The following is a 12,598-nucleotide window of genomic DNA, read 5'->3' on the forward strand; positions in this document are numbered from 1 at the left end:
CTACGAGGAAATAAATTTCACTTTGTTAAAGCCATCTGCTTGTGATATTTCTGTCATAGCAGCACTAGATGAATAAGACACCCACCAACTGCTAACGCCAAAGATTAAATTGAAGATTTTTCACAACTTCTGTAGTCTGAAACTGATCAACCGTACAATCAAGATGTATTGATAATTACTGGTGATCTGTAAAGACTACAGCCTTGGAAACCCTATGAGGCAGTTCTACTCTGTCCTGTAGGATTGCTATGAGTTGGAATCTACTTGATACTTTGATGAAGAAAAGTATAGCAGGTAAAAGATGAGATTGTTGGAGTGTTTCTGGTGAGAAGGTAGTCAGGGAAAATTTCTCTGAGAAACCCTAGAGAGTTAGGAAGCAAGCCATGTACTTTCCTGTGAAGAAGAATTAATTGTACAAAGGTTTTTCATTCTCCATGAGCCTTTGGTGTAAGACTTTATAAATAAATGAACATGTAGCAATAGGGGCATGTAAGCACCTATAACTTTGACTTTACCAACTGTATACAAATATACTGGAGCCCTGGTGGTTCAGTGGTTAAGAGCTCAGCTGCTAACCAAAAAGGTCAGCAGTTCGAATCCACCAGCCGCTCCTTGGAAACCCTATGGGACAGTTGGAATAGATTCAGTGGCAACAGGTATGCAAATATATTAGGTTTTTTATACACAAAGATCCTATAAAATGCCAAGAATAACCAGAAGCCTTGGCAGGCTTAACCTGTTTAGCACACATATTTCATCACAGCGAATGAAGGAAGAGACTTAAGTGGAAGTAAGTTGCTTCTTCCCTCATTGGTTTGTGACTGATCATCACATAGTCATATAAATCCACGTGCAGATGTATTTCAGTGCATAGAAGACACTAGAGACTGCAGAGATACAGCACAAGTAAGTGATATTATTGAACTTCACATAGATAAGAAATGAGATATTCTTTACGCTTTACTTTGGAGTTTCATTTTTATTACTGTGATGTCCTGTGTGTGACTGAGCCAATGTTTTGTGACCTATTTTCACCATTGCCCTCTAACCTTTTCTCAAATGGAGCCTTTCTATGTCTGTGACTGTGTGGAAATCAATGGTAATTTCTAAGGGTAATAAAGGTATAGGAGATTTTAAAAGAGTCCTTCAAGTGGATTTTAACATAGAACCATAGTCATTACTGGAGGAAAAATTCTGTCTAGGATTTTCGAATTCTTCCAGAATTTTCCCAAGTGATTTTTCAATGTATGACACAATAGGGAATTTCATTTCACGGTTCTACACTCTTTTTCTTTCTTTTTTTAAAAGCTCAGGGATTTTATTGGTAATGTTTTCTATAATTTTAAGACACGTTTTGCTGGTGCATCTCCACGTTTTGCCAAGAATTGCATCTGGCATCACATGGTTTCAGAGATAGTTCAAGGAATTCACCCAAATAGGGAATTTGTACTCACAGTTCCCATTGTTTTTAATAATGCCTCTTGTTTTGATTTTAATGCATGGAATCATTTAAAATAACCTTTAGTTGGTCTCTAATAGGAAAATGGAGATCCAGCTTGCCAATTCAAATTTTAATATGTAGTATTTGAGTGAAATCCCTCAGTTAAAAAAATTCCCCCCGTTAACAAGAGTCTCATATTTCTTCTACAAATATATTAATCCTACAATTTAACTCTAACCTGGTAACTTTTCCAGAACTGAACTAGAGGTGCCCAGGGCACTGTGAAATGAAGGAGAGCAGGACTCTGTGCCACTCGCTGCCAGCATGTAGTAAAGTGCTGTTACTTAATGTTAATACGTGCAGGAGCTTCCAGGGAAAACAACAGCATTTCACGTGATTGCCCTCTGAATCCAAACCCCATTCAAAGCATTGTCGTCTGTACAATGGGAGTGCAGCCATTATGCTCTGTGCCAAGATATTTTCTATAGGTTTGTTACTGGCCAAGTTACAATGTAGCAAAGAACTGTTGCCAAATTCACAAATTATCTTTGTTTTTATCTACTTGAAATTCACAGGTTGTTGCATTATTACTAGATATATCTGAAACTGTGTCTGGCATTCCTAAGTATGTTCGAAGTTCCTGATGTCTTTTAAGTGTAAGGGTTCAAGTCGGCCAATGCTTTCACGAATAAAATAAACCAGAATAAAGAGCATTTAACTTTTAAATTGAGTTGTAAAATGGTTAAGGATTATCTCCTTATTTGTAAAGTTTTATATCCATCAAAATTATTCTGGAAAGTACATGGAAGGGACTGGGCAGTGGGTAGGAGAGAGTGAGCTATTTGTATCAGGTGGACACTTGAGACTGTGTTGGCATCTCCTGTCTGGAGGGGGGATGGGAGGGTAGAGAGCGTTAGAACTGGCAAAATTGTCACAAAAGGAGAGACTGGAAGGGCTGACTCATTAGGGGGAGAGCAAGTGGGAGTACCGAGTAAGGTGTATATAAACTTATATGTGACAGACTGACTTGATTTGTAAATGTTCACTTGACGCTCAATAAAAATTAAAAAAAAAATTACTCGGGAAAGTCTATCCTTTTCACAGTTACCTATTAAATCTTTATTAAATGTGCAACAAATCAATTGGTTATTAGCCTCCTTTGCTAGAGAGTTAAGTTTGGATTTTTGTCATCTTCTGGCACAGAGATTAGAATATTTGAGACTATTCTTTACTGTGCTAGTATAGCAATCTACAGAATAGAATCTTGGCTTAGTTAAAATTAAGCAGATTTTTATCATGGTATTTTGCAGTTTATCAACAACCACGTTAAAATTGCCTCTGGGATTTAATTCTCTTGCATTTTTTTAAATCAGCTAAAATATATCAGTGCTAGACAGTGGAAAAAGAGTTATAAACCTAGGAGACAGAAAGTACCAAGACAGATTTCATTAACACTACCATCTCCCATGTAAAGCATCTATCATATATTAAGAGCTAAATCTTCTGCTTTTAATGGCTACTTCCATATGAGTTTATGTATTAAAGATTCTATCCAGGATATTTATGATTCATTCATTCATATGTTCTTTGAGAAATCACATTTTTAATTTTTTTAAACATAATCCTAGATGCTGAATAAGGAAGTTTACATGACTTTCTTTGGAGTGAAAGGAAGCCAGTGGTTAGTTTTACGTGTAAAGGAGATCTTTAAGCATGCTCAATTTTTTAACTTCCTGTCTCTGTATCGTTTCAGGAAATATAGGCAGCTTTCATGCATACTCTGCTTAGGATTCTAACATATAGTGGCAGTATAAGGGTTCAGAAATGAAGCTAACAGGAAATAAGAGTCCAGCATGATGCTGGAGTTTTCCTAGGCCAGTCAAATCATATTTAGGTCTATAATCCACCTGGATATTATTTCTGTTTTTGATGTGAAGTTGGAGTCTAATAATGTGTACTTTCCTCTTTTGTCTCAGAACCATTTTAGTTCAGCTTCCTTATATCCCCACTGTGAAGTCATTTCTTTCATATTCATGTGGTTCTGGTTTGAGGCTCTGCACCGCCTTACGTCTAGCCTGAGCCAATACCACATTATCTTAATTACAAGGGCTTTTCATATGTCTTTCTTGAGGTTTGTATATTAGACTTTATTTTACAGAAAAAGCCTGGGAAGCCCTGGTTTCAAACAGTGAATCCCTTTAGTCTACAGAGTACCTTTATTCTCCTTTCTTCTGAAGGAGCTAAACTTCTAACTGATCATTATCTACCTCGAAACTAGGGTCCTGCTCACTGCATTTCGTTTCTGTTCATTTTGGTTCAGGCGATGTAAATCTTGCTTTTAAATCTAACTAAATACTTTTCAGTTTTCTCTATGTTTTACCTTTCATTTTTAATATGTCTTTCAGCAGGGTGGGTTTATCAAAGAATATGACTTTTAGGATCTGAGTCCAATCAAATCATACAAACCTGGTGTCTTCATCATCTAGTGCTGCTCTAACAGAAATATCATACATGGACAGCTTTAACAAGCAGAAGTTTATTCTCTCATAGTTTAGGAACCTAGAAGTTCGAATTCAGGGTGCCAGCTCCAAGGGAAGGCTTTCTCTCTCTGTCAGCTCTGGGGGAAGGTCCTTGTCATCAATCTTCCCCTGGTCTAGGAGCTTCTCAGAGCAGGGATTTGGGTCCAAAGGACACACTTGCTCCTGGCTCTTCTTTCTGGGTGATAGGAGATCCCCCTGCACCTCAGACAAGCCTCCCTGTGCCTCAGAAAGGCTTCCTGTGCCTCAAACAGCCCCCTGCACCTTGGACAGAACCCCTGTGCCTCATCTGGGACTTTGGCTCTCAGCTGAGGTTTCTGCTGCTGGCTGGGCCAGGGGCCCTGCTTGTGGCCTCAGCTGCCTTCAGTGCTGTTGCAGCGCCATGTCTGTTACAGTTCTGAGCCCACTCCCCTCAGACTTCTCTCTTACCACTTCTCCATCAGCAGACTCTGGCTTCTGCTTCTTCTGGCTTCTGTTGCTGTTTTCTCCCAGCTCTGCCTTTTACCAGGTGCAAGGTTTCTGCTGTTACTGACTTCTGTCCCTTTGGATGAATCTTCCAATCTCTTATCCCCCGGCTGACATCTCCATCCTGGAATAAGGAGTGGGGAAAGAGGTTGTTCCTCAGCACAGAACTTCCACATCCCCAGGGAATGAGCTCACCCCTTCTTGAAGAGCCCGCTGTTAGAATTCTCCATCCCAGGAGGCTCCTAGACTAGGAGAAGAGTGATGACGGGGCCTTCCCCCAGACCCAACAGAGAGAGAAAGCCTTCCCCTGGAGCTAGCACCCTGAATTTGGACTTCTAGCATCCTAAAATGTGAGAGAATAAACTTTTGTTTGTTAAAGCCATCCACTTGTGGTACTTCTGTTATAGTGGCACTAGATGACTAAGACAGAATCTGGTACATGGAGTGGAGTCTGCTCTAATAGATACCTTGAACAAGGAAGTGATTTGAACCTGTGAATGGGTAGAGGCTAGAAAAGTTTTAAGGTGACCAACAGTAAAAGCCTAGATTGCCTTGAAGAGACTGTTGGTGGAATTATGAGATCAAAGATGATTCTGGTGAGGACTCAGAAGAAAGTGAGGAGAGTTGTAACACTGGAGATTTCACAGATGGCGAGAGGAATGGAAGGTAGGCTGCTAGCTCAAGTCCCAAGAACCAGAGGTTAGATGAACAGGAGCCAGCTGCAGGATCCAGACCAAGTAAAAGCCAGCGAGCCTTGCCAGAAAGTCCGGCTATATTGAATGTAGGCCACACCCCCAAGGAAACTCCCTTTCAACTGATTGGCTTTTCACAACAAATCTCATCATGGAAGTGATCACATTGTTTCAGATCTCATTATGAAGGTGATTACACCATTTAAAATGCCAAACTACATCCTAAGTGTCAAACCACAGAGGATCATGGCCCAGGCACATTAACACACAACCTTATCCATCACACCTGGACTGTACCTTCCTCTAAGTGCGAACCATGTTTTTCCCTCCTTTCATTTCTTTTGTCTATTTTCTTTCCCTTGTTTTTGAACAGTAATATGTTTGGGCACTGAGTTGGTACTTTAAACACACACTATTTTCATTACCATTTTATAAGTGAGGAAACTAAAGCTCAAAACAGGTGACTTTCCCAAGGGCATTCAAATAGAAAGCAGCAGAGGTGATTCCAAAACCACACATTCCCTCCTACCGTTCATGAGCCCACGAGCTTATTCTTCACTGCACCCCTTGGTGTGGTGGGAATACATTTTACCATCAGCCTTTTAGTCCATGATTCCTGTGAAATAAAGGCTTTAGCAAAATGGGATATTGTAACAGCAATACATTGCCAAGTGCAATAAGAGGAAAATTTTTTCTTCTAGATCATATTCTCTACAGTTATTGCGGTCATTTATTTCAGATTTCCTTACCTGTTTTCACTGGCCATGGAAATGTTTACTTGGAATTCCATTTGTTTGTTTTTATGCAAAAGCTTTATAAAATATAGAAGGATTTCTAAAACCAGTTAACATTTCCAACTTTACTTTTCATTGCTATAAAAATGTACACATATAACCTGAAAAATAAAAGTCTTAGAGTGTAGAATTTTGTGGCTGTAGACATCAAGAAAGCTGATTTCTACAATGTAAGTCTGAACCAATCAGACTTATGTTCAGTAGAAAATACAATTATGCAAGTAACTACAGGAATGTGATGTTAAAATACTGGTTTATTAATGAGTTATGACTGTTGAAATCATACTCTAGAAGGAAAGATAGCATTTGTCAGATGATCGTGGACCTGTGCCAAATCTCAGATACAAAGATATATTTGAAGAGAAATATAGATAGCTACCAGCCTCTGCTAAACGTCTTCTTTACTTCAGTGAAAGGTAATATAAAATTGCGTGATTTTACAAATAGCAAAAACAGAAAACCCTTTGTTTTCATTCAGAATTCAAGAGGCATATATTAATAGTTATGTGGTATTTGACCAAATAGATATGACCATGTTATATGGTTAATTTTTAATGCTGATCATAATGGACAAAAACGAATCTATAAAAATTTTCTACATTCTGCTTTGGTGAGTAGTGTCTGGGGTCTCAAAAGCCTATGAGCAGCCATCAAAGATATTCCGCTGGTCCCACCCCTTTGGGGGCAAGGGAGAATGAAAAAAACTAAAGATACAAGGGAAAGATTAGTCCAAAGGACAAATGGACCACAACTACCATGTCCTCCATCAGACTGAGTCCAGCACAACTACATGGTACCTGGCTACCACCACTGACTGCTTTGACAGGGATCACAATAGAGGGTCCCAGAAAGAGCTGGAGAAAAATGTGGAACAAAATTCTAACTCACAAAAAAAGACCAAGCTTATTGGCCTGACAAAGACTGGAGAAACCCCGAGAGTATGGCCCCCAGACACCCTTTTAGCTTAGCAATGAATTCACTCCCAAGGTTCATCCTTCAGCCAAAGGTTAGACAGGCCCATAAAACAAAACGAGACTAAAGGGGCACAACAACCCGGGGACAAGGACTAGAAGGCAGGAAGGAATAGGAAAACTGGTAATAAGGAACCCAAGGTCGAGAAGGGAGAGTGTTGACATGTCACAAAACAATATGTGTACTGTTTAATGAGAAGGTAGCTTGTTCTGTAAACTTTCATCTAAAGTACAATTAAAAAAAAGGAATCTATATACACACATAATGTTTATAGGGAAATACATATATTTTGTGCTGTGGAAACATTAACTTCTGACATCAAAAATTAATAAAATCTTCTATAAAATATTTTTCACATGGAAACTGTAATTAGGAATGACATTTTTTCCATTCAGACAGCTTTTGTTTGTTTTCTTTCTGAGATTTAAATGAAATAGATGAAGGTTTATAACAATTACGCTTTTCCTTTCTTAGATAAGAAGAATCCCTTAATTATGATAACATAAAATGCTTTTTTTCAGGAAGAATTTTATTACTCAACATTAAAAAATGTATCACTTTTGTACTCTCATATCTTTCTAAGCTCCACATTTCTAAGTAACTTGGAAAATAGTCCCATGGTTCTAACAGGCCCTTAATTTGTTTCTCCAAGTTTGAACTTCCTGTATGCATATTTCTCCCCAAAAGGAATTTGGAGCCATAAATCTTGGAATTTTCATTAGTTTACTCTCATCATTTATTCATTCTTCAGAGAACATTTCCTCTCATATTGATATGTGTGGTATGTCATATATTTCTTTTGGGTGGGGACTGGACTGGCTAATGGGATTGGGTCAGGGCAAGAAATGATTATGGTTAACTCTTCCTTTCTAACAAGAGCACCACCTCCACTCCACAACATCTAGGCATGGAAATCTAGGGGTCAAAGGAATTGCTTTGCTAGAAACTGCATCCTTCCAAAAGAAATGTACAAGTCCTAACCCCAGTACCTGTAAAAATGACCTTGTTTGAAAATAGGAATTTTCTTTTGTTATGTTACTGAGGTCATACCAGAGTAGGGTGGGCCCTAAACCTAATCATTTGAGTGGTGTCTTATAAAAAAACAAAAACAGAAACATACAGAGGGAAGATACTGTGTGAGGACAGACACACATGGCAGAGGCATCTATAAGCCCAGGGATGTCAAGGATTGCCTACAGCTACTAGAAGCTGAAATAGACAAAAGGACCGTTCTCTAGAGCTGACACCCTGAACTCAGACTTTTAATCTCCTTTAAACCTCTGTTCTTTAAAGCTGCCCACTTGTGCTTTATTTTATTATGGCAGCACTAGATAACCAAGATAAGCATCATTTCCTGGATCCTGAGTGGCTCTAGATAAACAACCAGTTATTTCCTGGCCATCCTCTCCACATGTAGGCTCTATGAACACATGAATTTGAGGTCTGAAATTTGCAATCTAGAGTTTTATGATTTGTATTTGACTTTTTATGTAATATTCTATTGTCTTTGAAAACCTTCCTTATAAGAGAATAAACTATTTAAACTCACCACTTAAAAAAAGTATAATTATATTGTTTTTACTCATTTGATTGTTATTATTAGTGCACTGTATTCAGTGTTTATTATTGACCATTGAACAGAATTATTAACTAATAATTAGTGTTTGGTATTATGCTAAGTGCTTTACATGCATTATCTCATTAAGTTTCCAAATCCATATTAATTTCTCTGTTTATAAAAGAAGGGAGGGGGTCTTTGAAATTCAGGAAGATTGTGTTAGCTAGCCCCAAAATACACAGTTGAGTGGCAGAACTAAATTTCAAACAAAAATGCTTTTTATCTCCGTTGCCTAATCATTATAAAATTACAACACGTTTCACTATAAGAGCTTAAACATCATTAACTGGTTATAACCAATAAAAATGAAGTGATCTAATCTTAGAAAACTCACAAAATTGCAATGACATACATCTAACCAACATAGGTGGGATTAGCAAATTTTCTGAAATGGCAAGGAAACTTGTTTTCTTCCTCTGGAGAGAAGTTGGAGGGATATGTTCACCACTGTCCCATCCCAATAGAAGTCACCAAGCTGGAATATGTTTGTATGGTGTAAGCAACCCAATAAAACTCATTAGCATGGATAGTATGAGAGAAAAGAGAGGAGTGTTTTCCCAAGCCTTTGATTCTTATAGGGAAAAGCCACGGCTGACGGAATGGTGAGAGTGACAGGTGGGCATGGCCGGCTCTCATTTCTCTTGCATGCACCCGACTTCTACCCAGTGGCCCTCACAAACTCTGAGCTAGCTATATTACCAAAGCAACCACACAACACGACAAACATCGCACATGATAAGAGGCTAATGGCGAGGTGAAATCATCGTAAAATGGAAAGATTTTTACTCCACTCTCTGAAGGTTAGTGTGTGGGTAAGCTCTTAATCTGAAGTCTTTTTCATAAATAAAATTTGAATTTTTGTATTTCACTGGACTATTCTAGCTAGTGCTGAGAGAGAGAGAGAGAGATGATCTTATTTCTATCAAGTCTTTCCTGTATGTTATTAGGATAGTGATTTATAATTTTGGCTTTGAAATATCCTCTAATATCCCCAGTTATCTCAAAAGATGTCATAAAGTTTTCAAAAAAGTCCAAAAAGAAAAATGTTGATACATCTCTAGAGGGTTGTTAAACTAATCCCTCCCTTTTTCTCTTTCCAGAATCACACTATGCCAAACTACAAACTCACTTATTTTAATATGAGGGGGAGAGCAGAAATTATTCGCTATATATTTGCGTATTTGGACATAAAGTATGAAGACCACAGAATAGAACCAGCTGACTGGCCTGAGATCAAATCAAGTAAGTAACACAAATAATAGTTTAGGAAAATATACTTTCAGAACCTTTTGTTTTTCCTCAGGGAAATGGAAAAATAAAGTTTTTTTGAACCTCGTGTCGATTTAAATTGAGGAACAGCAGTTTTGGCAAACTAAATAAACACTATATGACACAAAATTTTTACTGTTAGAGGTGGAAGCACAAATCTTACAAAGAGGGCATATAAAAAGTCAGCATGAACCTTTGGTGGAGAGCTGACTTGGAGAAATACTGAAGACAATACTCTTGACAACTGGAATTTGATGGGCATGCTGCAAGGATCTAGCATGTGTCGGAAGTATTTCAGTTGTGCTACTCTAACAGAAAACCAAACTCAAAATTGTGTCAATAATAAGGAAATTAATTTTATCATATAATTAAAAATACATAAGTAAGGCAGATTTCAAAGGCTGGTTTTATCCATTTTCTCACTCTGTGCATTGGCTGTCATCAGGCTGGTAGCCAGATGTTTGCTGGAATTTCATCCTCACCGGCTTGAAGTACAACACTGAATGGATTAGTGAGAAAAACAGACAGAAAGAGAGGGTTTCTTCCATTAGTGTTCCCAGAGAAATGAAGAAAAACTTTTCTAGAAGACCTCAGCAAACCCTTCATATACCCTGGCTCAACCTCAGTCACATACTGATTTCTGAGCCAGTCACTGAAAAGGGAATGGGAATAACCATAGAATACTCCAGGCCACCTCTGGCGTTAAGAATGGATCAGTTTCCCTGGGACATATGACTGTATGAAAGAGATCTGGCTACGTAAACAAACTTGGGATCAAACAACCGTGTATGGTGTTCAGTAAGTAGGAAGTCATCCTCTACCTACTTGCTATGTGTCTTAGAAATAGTAACCAAATATTAGCTAAAATTCACATTTTCATGACTGAATTATTACAAATTCACATAATGGTGAACGAAGCACTTACTGAGCACGTGAAGACTAAGTGGCACTATGATAGATCCTCTACAGACTCAATTGCATTTATTTTTCCAGCACCCCAACATGGAAAGTATTATTATTCTTATTTTATAGTTGGGATAACTGAAACTCACACAGTTTAGGCAATTTCTTCAGGTTCACAACTCTAGCAAAGTAGATCTCAGTTTTAAACCAAGGGTACTTTAACTACATAGTCCAGGTTCTTTCTAGTAAACAATGTTACTTCCTTAGTTTTTAAAAACAAATAACTAATAATGACAATGACAATAATATTATGATAATTGGTACATTAGCAATAAATATTGCCACATGTTTTTTAGAGCCATGTTTTACTAAAAATTATTGTACTACAACTATTCTTTCTCTTATCAAGGACCCACCCCTGGTGGGATAGACCATCTTTTCTTGTTCTGATGAAACTTTACTATTAGTATCCAAACTTTTCTTCTGATACCAGAATTCATACGTGGGATTTTAAGAGTGTGGACATAAATAGGTGAAAATTAAGTGAATCCACCAATTATTTAGTTAAGTCAGGATGGACAGCAACAGATGCAGAAATAGTATTGTCTTAGTTACCTAGTGCTGCCATAATAGAAATATCACAAGTGAGTGGCTTTAAAGAACTGAAATTAATTTTCTCACAGTTTTCAAGGTTAAAAGTTCAAATCGGCATCTCAGTCACATCAATTCCTTCTGTAAGCCTCTCTCTTAGTTACCTGTGTTTGCTCGTGATCCTTGGCATTCCTTGGCTTCCCCTGTGTGTTTGTGTTTCTGTGTCTATTTTGGTCTTTTAATAATTTGAAGTGATTAAGTTTAGGATCCACTCTATACTGGTATGGACTCATTAACATGACAAAAGAAAGCTCCATTTCCAAACAGGATCACATACACAAGGGCCAGGAATTCAATAGGTATTTTGGGGGACACAATTCAATTCATAGAAAGTATATATAACAAAACTTGCCTTTTTGTTTTTAAATATAAATGCTTTGAGTTCCTTATACCCTATTCCACCTTGATTTTTTTTTTATTAACTTTTATTGAGCTTCAAGTGAATGTTTACTAATCAAGTCAAACTGTCACATATAAGTTTACATACACCTTACTCCGTACTCCCACTTGCTCTCCCCGTAATGAGTCAGCCCTTCCAGTCTCTCCTTTCGTGACAATTTTGCCAGCTTCCAACTCTCTCTATCCTCCCATCCCCCCTCCAGACAGGAGATGCCAACACAGTCTCAAGTGTCCACCTGATATAAGTAGCTCACTCTTCATCAGCATCTCTCTCCTACCCGCTGTCCAGTCCCTTTCATGTCTGATGAGTTTTCTTTGGGAATGGTTCCTGTCCTGGGCCAACAGAAGGTTTGGGGACCATGACCGCCGGGATTCCTCTAGTCTCAGTCAGACCATTAAGTATGGTCTTTTTGTGAGAATTTGGGGTCTGCATCCCACTGATCTCCTGCTCCCTCAGGGGTTCTCTGTTGTGCTCCCTGTCAGGGCAGTCATCGATTGTGGCGGGGCACCAACTAGTTCTTCTGGTCTCAGGATGATGTAGGTCTCTGGTTCATGTGGCCCTTTCTGTCTCTTAGGCTCTTAGTTATCGTGTGATCTTGGTGTTCTTCATTCTCCTTTGATCCAGGTGGGTTGAGACCAATTGATGCATCTTAGATGGCCACTTGTTAGCATTTAAGACCCCAGACGCCACATTTCAAAGTGGGATGCAGAATGTTTTCATAATAGAATTATTTTGCCAATTGACTTAGAAGTCCCCTTAAACCATGGTCCCCAAACCCCGGCCCTTGCTCCGCTGACCTTTGAAGCATTTAGTTTATCCCAGAAACGTCTTTGGTTTTGGTCCAGTCCAGTTGAGC

The 12,598-nt window shown here is 38.4% G+C and overlaps 1 protein-coding gene across 4 annotated transcripts in view; it reads left to right on the plus strand.

The window, feature by feature from the left end:
• The window catches only part of HPGDS (hematopoietic prostaglandin D synthase), a 108,795-nt gene that overhangs the window by 68,584 nt on the left and 27,613 nt on the right, over positions 1–12,598 (plus strand). For 2 of the 4 annotated variants that reach the window (XM_049885706.1, XM_049885710.1), the window contains exons 1-3: positions 891–906; positions 9,098–9,319; positions 9,620–9,761. In XM_049885706.1, coding sequence (XP_049741663.1) covers positions 9,290–9,319; positions 9,620–9,761 — 172 coding nt within the window. In that variant the 5' untranslated portion in view covers positions 891–906; positions 9,098–9,289. Of the gene's footprint in view, positions 1–833; positions 907–9,097; positions 9,320–9,619; positions 9,762–12,598 lie in introns of those variants that run through there. The other 2 variants (XM_049885707.1, XM_049885708.1) reach the window with 2 other exon arrangements.

Source organism: Elephas maximus, chromosome 5 (assembly GCF_024166365.1).
Source record: "Elephas maximus indicus isolate mEleMax1 chromosome 5, mEleMax1 primary haplotype, whole genome shotgun sequence".
Lineage (NCBI taxonomy): Eukaryota > Metazoa > Chordata > Mammalia > Proboscidea > Elephantidae > Elephas > Elephas maximus.